Source organism: Silurus aristotelis (assembly GCF_946808225.1).
Source record: "Silurus aristotelis genome assembly, chromosome: 15".
Lineage (NCBI taxonomy): Eukaryota > Metazoa > Chordata > Actinopteri > Siluriformes > Siluridae > Silurus > Silurus aristotelis.
Genome location: NC_139588.1, coordinates 6,746,056 through 6,759,065, shown reverse-complemented (window position 1 = coordinate 6,759,065; position 13,010 = coordinate 6,746,056). Strand labels below are relative to the sequence as shown.

The 13,010-nt window shown below is 37.5% G+C and overlaps 1 protein-coding gene across 1 annotated transcript in view; it reads left to right on the top strand.

Annotated features, from left to right (window-relative positions):
- Positions 1 to 13,010, top strand: part of scfd2 (sec1 family domain containing 2) — a 145,214-nt gene that overhangs the window by 23,503 nt on the left and 108,701 nt on the right. Inside the window, exon 3 of the mRNA XM_083563044.1 lies at positions 3,134 to 3,261. Coding sequence (XP_083419170.1) covers positions 3,134 to 3,261 — 128 coding nt within the window. The remainder of the gene's footprint in view (positions 1 to 3,133; positions 3,262 to 13,010) is intronic.

Below are 13,010 nucleotides of genomic sequence, written 5' to 3'. Positions count from 1 at the left end.
AATATAATTAAGTAAGTAAGTAATAAAATTCTGTTTACAATAGCAATGAAAATGATAAACAAATGTCATCATGATAGTAATAGTGCTCTTTTAATAAGCGATATATCTCTCGAAAAGTGATGCTTATTTGTGTGTATGGTGTATAACAATTTGATAAACTAATCTAGCATTAGGAGACAAAATAAATACATTATAATAAAATCTCCTCAATAATACTGGTAGTTACTCCGGCCCATGTCATGTTTTGTTACAGACCGACCTCCATTAAAGAAAGGAAAAATTATTTCGCCCTCACAGAAAAAGGATGGCATTATTTCTTTAGTATTTAGGAAGGTATTTTTTAGTAGAAACAGCAATCTGTACTTTGTCATATTGTAAAAAATGAATAAATAAATAAATAAATAAACGCATCCTGAGCCCTGTTTGTTCCTCCTGAACCCTGGATGTCCCCCTATTCCCCTATGTTCCAGCTTCAGCTCTGTCACAGGTCAGCTTTCGTTCATAAATGAGTGTATGATGACTTAGGGGTTGTGTGTGTGTGTGTGTGTGTGTGTATCTGCATGAGAAGACCACAGATTTGTTGGTTTACGAAGTATTTAGCTAGTTCAAATCTCATTCTTGACTGCTCTGTCATGGATTTCCAGGAAGGGTTCAACTGCCCCTGCCCTCTTCCCCCCTACACACACTCACTCTTTCTCTCACACACACATGCACACAACCCCACATGCACACACACAGAAGAACGAATGGCAACATGAAAAAAAGGAAAGAAAGGGTAGAAATGCTTGTCTCAACATTTTGATGTTTTCACAGAAAACAGACTTTATATTACACACACACACACACACACACTCACACTCTTATGCATTTATCCCCATGACTGGTCCATGTAGCCTAGGGGGAAACGCGTAGTAAGGCATGGGCGATGGAGGGAGGGGAAAAGGACAATTTTGGGGGGTAAATTGGAACCATACTGTATTGCATCTGGAACATTCGCCTTCTTGGAAAACGCGGATCCTCGCACATACACATGCACACAGGGTCCAGTCTTAACTTCGGTATTTGAACCATGTAGACTATGTGTACATCTGTGTGTGACATGCAGAATCACTTACACCGGACACCATGACGCTTACACACAAGGATGCTATACATACCAGCCTGCAATTGCAATTAAGGTGGTTAGGAGTAGAGTGTGTGTGTGTGTGTGTGTGTGTGTGTGTGTGTGTGTGTGTGTGTGTGTGTGTGTGTGTGTGTGTGTGTGTGTGTGTGTGTGTGTGTGTGTGTGTGTGTGTGTGTGTGTGTGTGTGTGAGAGAGAGACACCCCCCCAACCCCCAAGCACAGTAAAGGCTGAGTCAGTTAAGTCAACATGACACTTCTCAAAACGTCCTCTTCACAATAGACAAAAACCGAGACAGGATCCAAACCGCTCTGCTTTTGCCCCTATTTCTCTTGCTTTTTTAGTCTCGTTTTTTAGGAGTGATGGAGTTTGGCGGAGTCGGGGTCTTTCTGCCAGGACCCCGTCTGGAACATATTATGCCTGAGATTCAACACATGGCAACAGTTACACAGAGAGGGAGGGAGAGAAGGGGAAAGACAGACGGAGGGAGGGATGGAGGGAGGAGGGGGATCGAAAAAGAAAAACATAAGAGATTTAACATTGGGCTGTGTGTCAGTGAGACGCCCCCGCATGCGGCACTCGCCTTCTTTCTTCTCGTATTCTGCATTTAAAAAAAAACAAAAAATGCTTGTTCTTTTGCTTTCCTGTCCTTCGTTTGACATCAACCACTCTTACTTTTCCTTCTAACTTTATACAATGGTTGGTTCCTCGTCTTTGAATCCTGTTCCACAAAGCTTTTGTATCCTTTTTTTTAATTTTTTTTTTTTTACATATTTGCATCAGTAAAAAACTATTTATGTACACATAATTATTTTGTAGAAGCGCTCCACTTTTATTATTTAGGACCAATATATGACCAATATTTGATATGTAGGTTGATTTCTCCACGGTTTCTCGAGCAAGTTCTCTCAGCTACGTGAGCCTTCATCAAGGCTAAATTGTCTGCACCAAAGAATTAAAAGTGAACAATCTGTACCATATCGAATGGAAATTGCAATAGGGGTGAACCGTATCACATCGCATCCGTAGCTGCTTCATATGTATCTTTAATGTATAATATATAATATCAATTTTCCGCACTGAGTTTTTTTTATAATAGAAAAAATATCAGTAATAATAATAATAAATAATAAATGCGATTTGCAGAGCAAAATACCTCGAAGTGCTTCAGGTGTCAAAACACAAAAAAGAACTGAACCAATGAACAATAGAAATTATTGAATAAAATGTATAAATGTTTTTTGTTTGTTTATTTAACTATCAACATCTCATCATAACTAAACATAAAATTAGCTAAAACTATATATCTTCACTGTACTGTATGTGCAAATTCTACACAGAAATGTTGAAAGTACTGTGTTTTACTCTGTTTTGAAGCCTTATTGTTGTATGATGTGGGAAAATGTCTGACATTTTGAATCCTTATAATCTATACTGCACTTTATTAATTGAATGTTTGTATGGTTTGTTTCTCTCTTTAAATATGATCTTTCGGAAGTATATTTGGTGAATAATAACGCATGTAAGATTCCTTTTAAAAGTTATAACAAAAAATGATGATTCTGCATAAAAAGCCTAACAAAAGGTTAGCAACGATAAGGTAGTAAGAAGAGGCTTGAATAATGGCAGATGGACATTTTAAAAACTACATGGCATTTTTTAGACCAAGGCAGGAAGTGATGAGGTCTCATTGTTTGTTTCAATTGTGCTTCTCATTAAGATGAAAAAATAAATAAATAAATAAATAAAAATTGAATTGAAAATAGCTCTTTGTTATGACTTGGTTAGAAGTCGTGCCAAAGCTGATAATGACAAATATAACGGGAACAAATCATTACAAAGAATCATCAGCCAATCATATCTGATGAGAATTCTGAGGAGGAGGAGTTTGCTGTTGTAAGCCACGCCCACTTTGGACTTTTGCTTTGCTACACGTTGAAACTGTTAATAGTTACAATAGTTTCTGACCCACATTTACCCGCAATTGACCACACATGACCTCTGCTTTTCAGGTCCGCTGCAGCTCAGTCGCTATGGGAGACGATTCTCGTGGCTAAGCAAAAGGAGGCGGTGATGGAGGTGAGGAGGCAGCTCGTGGAAGCGGCCAGCAAAGAGAAGCTGCCAATCAAAATGGGTCTGGGTATGCCCAATGTGCACACACAAGCACACACAAATTCCTCTATCTCTTACATGAAGCCACATCAAGTTTCAGTCACACACACACCCCACACACACCAGCCTTGCTCAGTTGTAAGCTCCAATCCTATAGGGTTGATTGACACTCGAGTGCCAGTACAGCATGACTCGAATGCAGCTCGGCTCCGTTAGCACCAGTTCAACAACCACAAATGCGTTGTGCTCCAACGGGCTTTTAATGAGTGCCGTCTTGACACGAGGCCAAACAGCAACTCACACACTTATACACACACACACACTCAAACCCAATTCATCTCTTCGGCTCCCAATAGACAGGCAACCGAAGCTCACATTAAACCTGATTTATTATTTGCAGTTTGATTTATTTATTTTTCTGTGACCGAGAAGATAGATCAAGAGAAGTGGCATGTTGCGAACAGACAGTTCGAAAGAGGAAAGAGTGTGTGGGGTAATGAAGGAGGGAGAGAGAGGGAAGAAAAAACAGGAGGAAATATTTAGGCTTTGGGAAAAGAGCCACAGCGCCTCCTTCAGGTGTCCCAGAGTATTTGTTGTGTGTGGAAAGCATGTGGGGCTGCAAAGGAAATCTGAAACACATGTTGATACACACATACACACGCACACGTCCTATTGTTTGTAAGTTAAGCTACAAGGGCAAAATGAACACGAAAAATTATTTTTGTACAGAGAAGCAATTTCTATCCACTGTTTTACTCCCTTACAAACACACACACACACACACACACACACACACACACACACACACACACACACACACCTGAACACACTCAAAAATCCTCACCATGTACTTGGAGCTTTCTCACTGTGAAGACCTTTTTCTTTAATCGAGACTCTTGTAGAAGCAGAGCTCTAGCACACAACACACATATAATGCTAGTCTGTAGACCGTTTATTGGAGCATTTCTTCAGTAAACATTCACTTTAACAGAAGCGACTTGTGATCGCAGAATCTGTGTTTATATAACCGCGTAGCCTGAAATATTATATGCTGAAGAAGCTGGCGCATTTAAATTATGAATTACGAATAGACATTATCTTGTGAATGTTTGAGTTGATACCATAGTCAACATTCAGCATACAGTATACAATGGGTGGAAAGGTTCCATCCCTACTACACCTCGAAAGACCTGAATCTATACCTAAAACAGAAAGTTTTTGGAAAACAAAGAACCTTCCTAGATCCCGTGTGGGAAAACAAACATTTGACGTATTTCTAATGCACGGCATCAGCCAAAATCTCAACTCTCGCTTTTCCTTTGTGTATCTTACACTATTTAATTCAGCGCAATGCATTTGTATTTGTAGAGCTCTTTTAACAATGGACAGTGCCTCGAATCAGCTTAAGAGCTAAATCGAATGTATAAGTTTCTTCCTTATAATTGTTAAAAGTTTGTCTCTAATAAATGAGCCAGTGGCGACTGTGGTGAAGGAAAAACTACCTGAGATATCATGAGGAAGAAACCTTAAGAGGAACCAGACTCAAAAGGGAACCCATCCACATCCTCAACACCAAATGTCCATTTATTACAATTTAATTATTGTTAAGGTGTGCAGGCGTTTATATGCACCCTGTGGTCCTGAGCCATTGTAGTAGACTGTTGATATCAATTGCACTTACTTAAAATAGTTCTTCTCATCATGCACTTTGCCATTTTGCCGAAATGGTATTGTTTAAATGTTTATTTTATAATTTTAACCTTTTTTATTATTATTATTATTCGAACCTTATTGAACATTAGTCTCTCTAAAACTCAGAATCTCTCTTTCCATAGAGCTGCATGCAAAGTTTGAACAAGCGAGCAAACAACTAAAATATATACGATTAAGCGAAACGAGCAATTATTCACGACAGGGTTTACACTAGAGCCAGCTTATGTATCTTTTCAAATTGATTTAGATTCTCCAAGTTAAACAAGTTTGTTTTTACATCCCTTTGTGCAGTGTTCCAGGCTAAACAGGAAATTACTAATTACTTATAAAAAAAATACTTATTTTTCTGTTCTGACATGGGTGTAGCCTTTTATTTGTATTTTTTTTATAATATTTGAAAGAAACTAATAAAAATGAGAGAGAACCAGTTTTTAGACAGTACAAGTACAGCGATGAACACTGAATAAGGAGCATTTATGGGGCAGCACAAAGCTTGCCCCTATGGATTTCTATTAATCATTGTTGCAGTTTTATTTGTTACCATTAAATGGACAAATTAATCCACAAAAGCAAGCAGATGAATGAAAACAAAAAGTTTATATTTGTCATTACAACATTTACAAAGAATGTGTAATTTCTACAAAGAAGTTGTGGGGTTATAAATGAGGGTCTTATTAGTATTAGCCCGAATGTTGGAGAATACTGCGCAAGTGCTTCTTTTTAATTTGCCTTTAATATTCACATCTTCTAGACACATACTGACTTACTATCTACTATCCCTACTAACATCTGTGTGCATACAGAGAACAATGGAAGTGTTCCTTCGGCAGACAAATTGGACATCCAGAAAATCCCATATACTTCCATAAGTAAATTATGAGGTATTGGGTTTCTCACTTAGGGGGACAGAATGACCAAGTCTAAATTACACCTAGAGTGCATAGCAATTATTATTAGTAGTAGGATAAGTGTATTAAAAAGTTTTTGATTAATATTATTAAACAGTTTGGAGGCATCACATCTTTCACTACCGAATCTTAGCTTTCACCCCGAGTTCGACTCATTTAAATCTGGCTCACACAACCAACCCCAACAGCAGCGAAGTAGTCTAAATATCTCTAATGAAGTTTGTTAGACTCCAGTTTTACAGAATTCAAAGTGTATATGCAGACCAGAGCTCTGCCCATCATCACTCACGGCTCACAGCACGACACTGAGGCGTGTGTCGTCTTTCTAGTTTTCCGTAATATAAGTCATATGTCCTTAATATACATTCATCTTTTAGCATTAGTCATCGTACAGATGTTTGTAGATGATGTCATAGCGTGTAACGTGTGTGTGTGTGTTTGTGTGAGAGTAACTCATTTCGTGCGAGAGGGCTGCTCTATTTCAACTTGCAGGTCTGCTTTCTTTTAACACTTATTTTTGCATATATGTTTTGTGTGTGTATGTATATATATATATATATATATATATATATATATATATAGTACAGACCAAAAGTTTATATATATTATATATACAGTACAGACCAAAAGTTTGGACACACCTTCTCATTCAAAGAGTTTTCTTTATTTTCATGACTATGAAAATTGTAGAGTCACACTGAAGGCATCAAAACTATGAATTAACACGTGGAATTATATATGGAATTATATACATAACAAAAAAATGAACTGAAAATATGTCATATTGTAGGTTCTTCAAAGTTGGCATCAAGAGAATGCCAAGAGTGTGCAAAGCAGTAATCTAAGCAAAAGGTGGCTACTTTGAAGAACCTACAATATGATATTTTCAGTTGTTTCACACTTTTTTGTTATGTATATAATTCCACATGTGTTAATTCATAGTTTTGATGCCTTCAGTGTGACTCTACAATTTTCATAGTCATGAAAATAAAGAAAACTCTTTGAATGAGAAGGTGTGTCCAAACTTTTGGTCTGTACTGTATATATATATATATATATATATATATATATATATATATATATATATATATATATATATATATATATATATATATATATATATATATATATATATATATAGGCTGTCAAAATGAATGCGTAAACGCAAATTAATTTTAACGGCACTAGTTTCATTAACGCGCGATTAATGCAAATTGAAAAATGTATTAATGCTTATAAAAGAGGCAAAATCAAAACCTTCAACGCAACACATTTGTTCACGGCATCTTTTCTTTACTCAGATATCAAAAAACCATCGAAAAATTAGTTTTGATCACTTCCGGCAATTAAAACTGTCGGTGTGGAAAGAAAGCAAAAGTTCCTTTGGTGTCCTGATGATTTACATAATTTAATACACCGTAATTAATGTAAAGCATGTACACGAATTTTTTTACGAGATGCCCTGTCAGCTGAAAATGTAAACAAGCTTGTGTAAGTAAATTGCTTAGTTCAAAGAAAGAGAAGTAATTGGGAACCTCATATTTCTATGCCTTTTTTCATGTTTCTGATAGACATGAACTAGTTTTTTAAAAAACATATATGACCTATGAAACATGTCTAGACTTCATGCTCTATGTTGAGTTTGGTTTCACTAATAATAATCATACATTTGCATAAAATGCCCATGTTGATTATAGTATTGAAAAACTTAAAAAGTGTTAATTTATAATAGTTAAAATGTGAGTTCAGGTTGAGATTAAGCACGAGTTAAATCATGAAAATCTTGCGATTAAATATTTTATTCGAATTACAGCCCTGATAGAGCTTTGTGCACTGAATAACAACTTTTTTATGATCTCCAAGCCAATAGAAACATAGCAGTGCCTGAAACATCATATTACATATCAAACACACACACACACACACACACACACACACTATTGCTATCCGCTTATGCTCTTGGACCTAGAATTGGATGTTAATAATGTATTCATATATGCAGATTTATTTAAAACAATTTTGTTCTGGAACTCTCTGTGACACCGTCCTTATAGACTTTAAAAAGTTTATTTTTTTCCTTTTTTTTTCGTATAAAGTATATTATTTTCAGGCTCTTTGTTATTACAAGTGTGTGTGTGTGTGTGTGTGTGTGTGTGTGTGTGTGTGTGTGTGTGTGTGTCTGTGTCTGTGTCTGTGTCTGTGTGTGTCTGTGTAAAAAAAAAAAATCCAAAAGTTTTTTTAAACATCCCATTCTGCATTTAGTCCCTATCTGCTGTTCTAATAACCGCCACTCTTCTGGGAAGATGTTCCACTAGATTTTGTAGAGATTTGGGGCAATCTATTCAGCCACAAGAGTGTTAGTAGAGTCTGGTATTGTTGTCGGTGAGGTGAGAAAGCCTGCAGTCTGCATTCCAGTTTCTCCATAGATGTTCAGTAGGGTTTAGAGCTCTATAGCAGACCATTTAAGATCTTCCACACACTTCCAACCCATGTAAAGCATATCTTCATGGAGCTGGCATTGTGCACAGGGTTATTGTCATGCTGGAACAGGTTTGGGTCATCTAGTTCAAGTGAAGGAAATATTTAATGCCACAGCATCCAAAGACATTTAGTACAATTGTATGCCTTTGAATTTGCGGGAACAGTTTGGGAAAGAAGCACATATGGCTGGAAAAGTCAGGTGTCCCAATACTTTTGTATTATTATAGTGAACCTTTTGTCAGCTATAGTTGTTGGAATTGTAATTATCTTCTCTTTATTGTCTGCTCACACATATCTTAATCTCTCTCTCTCTCTCTCTCTCTCTCTCTCTCTCTCTCTCTCTCTCTCTCTCTCTCTCTCTCTCTCTCTCCCTCTCTTTTGTTCTCAAGCTCCCTCTCAGTTTTGAGTTATGCTTGGCGAATTAAGTGATTCCTGGGTGAAAGCTGACTCACTTTACGACTCTTCTGCACAGAGCATTTTATCCCACAATATTTCCACGTAATTTGGAAGCGTGAAGGTTTATAGGACTGTGGTGAGACCTGCGATGTTGTATGATTTAGAGACAGTGGCATTGAGTAAAAGACAGGAGGTGGAGCTGGAGGTAGCAGAGCTGAAGATGTTGAGGTTTTCGTTGGAAGTAATGAGGATGGATAAGATTAGAAATGAGTTTATTAGAGGTCCAGCACATGCAGGATGTTTTTGGAGACAAGGTGAGGGAGGTGAGATTGAGATGTTTTGGACATTTGCAGATGAGGGACATGGGGTATATCGGTAGGAGAATGCTGAGGATGGAGCCACCAGGAAGGAGAAAAGAGAAAGGCCAAGGAGGAGGTTCATGGATGTGGTGAGTAAAGACATACAGGTAGTTGGTGTGAAAGAGGCAAATGTAGAGGACAGGGAGTTTGGAGATGGATGCTTCGCTGTGGCGACCCCAAACAGGAGAAGCCGAAAGAAGAATTTTTCCAAGTAATGCCGTGAGTCGTCGCAGCCTTTTTATACACAGTGCCACCATTTTGTTTCACCCCTGCCGCTCGATCAACGACACAACTTAAAAAATTTTAAAACCAGACTCTTTACTTACAGTTTTAATCTATTTGCTGACAATGTTTTTTCTTCACAATTCGCACCGTTTTTCAGCTCATCAACCTGTTTTCTGTCATTGCACGGCTTTTTAAATCTACCACTGGTGGATCAGTACCTCACACACCACAGATGTAGACTATTTTATGAAGCTCACAATGAGCGTGGCAGAAGGCAATAAGAAGTATGGGGTTAACGTGGATGAAACAGAGGGTGTCAGTGACATAAACATGAATAAGAAAAGAGACATTCCTGATCGCATGATCATCATCATCATTTATCTGCTTGTGTTCCAAATGGTGGTTGTTTAGCCTGGATACATTTTAATATATAAGATACAACATTTGAAATTCTCTTGTATTAATATATTAATATGATGCCATCAGTGGTATTGATTGAGAGTCAGGTATGAAGCGGAGTGCATTCGGGTTTATGATGTGGATAGTTAAGGCTTAACTGGCCATAATAACACTGTTACAGTTGGAACGTTTCTGATTGATCCTAAAGCCTGGTATTTCATTTCTAAGCACAGAACCTACAGTACTGAAGTCTAGGCTTCGTTTGTATGATTGGAAAATGTGTTGATATTGAGAAATGATTGCATAGTCCAGTAAAGGACAAACATGTGGCTTTGGAGTCTAGTTTTACTTGGCTTCATTTCTCAATAATGTGATCCTGATTTTGTCTCAACAACAGCTTTGACATTTTCTTGGACTTGGATTTCCTTCAAACTGTTTCGGGTTTTTAGTGTTCCCTATTTATTTATTTTTAACTATGTATCACTTGTATTTATATACAATATAATCATGGATGTGTGCTTTGTAATTACCTCGGATTTTCAGGAACGTCAAGGAATTATCCCATTTACTTTTTGACCAGTAATTAAAAAAATAAATCAAGTATAAATAAAGTTTTTTTCACCGGTCACGTTTTTTTTTAGCTCTGATTTGATTTGTGCTACACAGGAAATTGAGCGCATTCCAATTAAACCAAAAAGAAAAGCAGTGCAATAAATGAGCAAAAGAATATAAAGCTGCATGTCAGATTATTATGGTGGCTGTAAAATGCAGAACATGTACAAAACCAAAAGCATGAATGCAAGCCAGAAACACAACTGGAAAATGGATCGTGAAACAAAAACAGTAAATGTAGAAGCGGGACAGCAAGTCAGGAAACAGGACAGCAAATCTGGAGATGGGACAGCAAACCGGGAGACAGGACAGCAAACTGTAAAAAGGGGGACAGCAAACTGGGAAAGGGGATAGCAAATCTGGAAACAGAACAGCAAACTAGGAAATGGGACTGTAAATGTTGAAGCAGGACAGCAAATACTGAAGCAGGACAGCAATTCGGGAAACAGGATAGCAAATTCAGAAATGAGACAGCAAATCTTGAAACAAGAGCAAATCGACAAATAGGAGAGAAAATGTAGAAGCGGGACATCAAATCAGGAAAGGGAATAACATGTTGAAGCAGGACAGCAAATCTGGAAACAGGACAGCATATCGTGAAACAGAACAGCAAATCAGGAAACAGAACAGCGAATCGGGAAACAGGAGAGCAAATCTGGAAACAGGATAGCAAATCCAGAAATGGGACAGCAAATCTTGAAACAAGAAAGCAAATCGGGAAATAGGAATGTAGAAGCGGGACAGCAAATTGGAAAACTGGACATCAAATCGAGAAAGAAAATAACAAATGTTGAAAAAGGAAAGCAAATTAGGAAACAGGACAATCTGTAAACTAAGCAGCAAATCTTGGAAAAGGACAGCGAATCCATGACAGTATATTCTGAAATAGGACAGCAAATTTGAAAATTGTTAACTTGCTTCGTCATTTTACAATTTGCTGCTCTGTTTTCTAATTTGCTGTCATAGTTTATTTATTAATTATTTTTTCATAAACTTTTGTTAATCAACCTCTGTAAAGGTCCAGTCTTTAAGTATGTACCAGAACTTAAATCAGCTCAGAACTGATTGATTGTGAAAGCGTGACTTCACAGAATGGCAAACAATCTCCAGCAAGTTTTTTCCACCATGTTCACCTCCATGGGCGCGAAAACCAAACCGAGTGTGTGTTTGTGTTGTAATGGGTCATGCAGATTTTTCCAAAATGATCAATTCCTTTCAGGAACGAGCGGAAGCGGAATTAAAATCAGTGAAAAACACGTCCTCAAACGGACCATTCCAGCAAAAGATTTTAGTTTAGAGTGGCTTTTTCTTTTCTGAAATATCTCCAGACAGTTAGTTCTCTATCTTTGCTCCCCCTGACATCCCCACAGCATGGACTAGTGAATATATAAGTCGAAGCAACTCAAAATATGTTTTAGCCCATTAGATTTTTTTTTTCTCTCGTCTTGGCCCACGGCAGCTCACAGGAAATACTCCTCGTATCTGCTCGGTGTAATGGTTTATAGGTTTTTAATGCAAACCCCCACCCTCACCCCTCGGGCTATACTGGGTCAACACAACCTCGCTCAAACTCAGTCTTTCTCCCCACCCTGCTTCCTGTGTCCCTTATGATTTTCTCTAAGAGCTTTGGCATAGGTTTGTAAACTTGGCTTACATGTACTACTTCAGTAAATAAGCTTGGGATAAGATCCACCACTGGCTACACACAAACTCTTACAGAGAGAAAGATTAATAGAAATTGTTGGCTTAAACCCACGCAAATAAGCGTTCGTGTTTTTCCAACAAATACCTTTCTATCTGTTCTCTTTCACACGCACTTCTTCTCCATACTATTTCGTTCGACACTCCGTCTCTGTCTTGTCCTGCAGCCTGGTCACCCCCATCTGCTTAGTGAAACTCAAAACAAATGAGTTTTTGATGCAATTTTTTACATTAAATCGTTGTCATGTGACATGTAGTCGCACAAAAAACTTTAAGAAATTAAAAATCTTGCGCACCTTCTGTAAGTTTGTTGATGCCTGCAATAGACTTTTTTTTTCCAATGTGAAATCACTTGCATTTCAATGGAGATTCATTCACGTCCTTTCTTTCTCAAACTCAAAAAACGTTTGTTTTACTGATCCGCCAAGTTTCAAATCAAACACCAAAATCCGCCATGATGCGCACAGCGTGCGTTTAAAACCGTCCGTGTGAAAACTCAGCAAAGGTTCCGTTTGGAGTCCTGATGATTTACGTAATTTAAAACACTATCATTACTTTTAAAACAATGTACAAGAGTATTTTGTGTTCATGCTCTATGTTGAGTCTGGTATCACTATTATTAAACATACATTTGCATAAAGCATCCAAATTCTTCCATGGCAATGTTGATTATAGTATTAAAACTTGAAAAGTATTAATTAAATGTACATTTAGAACACATAGAAATGTGTGATAAAGTTGCAATAGAAAGAGTTCAGTTGTCTAGTTGTTAGAGCACGTATTGCTGTGGTATTAGTAAAAAATAACATGCCTAATTTATCCCAAATTCTTACTAAACCCATAAATGCTAACAACCTTGATGAACTAACATAGGCCTTCTCCTCACTAGCACATTAGATGCCGTTGCCCCCATCCTGCACCATGGTATAATAGTCATATGCATGCCCTCAAGAGAACAGCCTGTAATCTGGAGAGAAAATGGA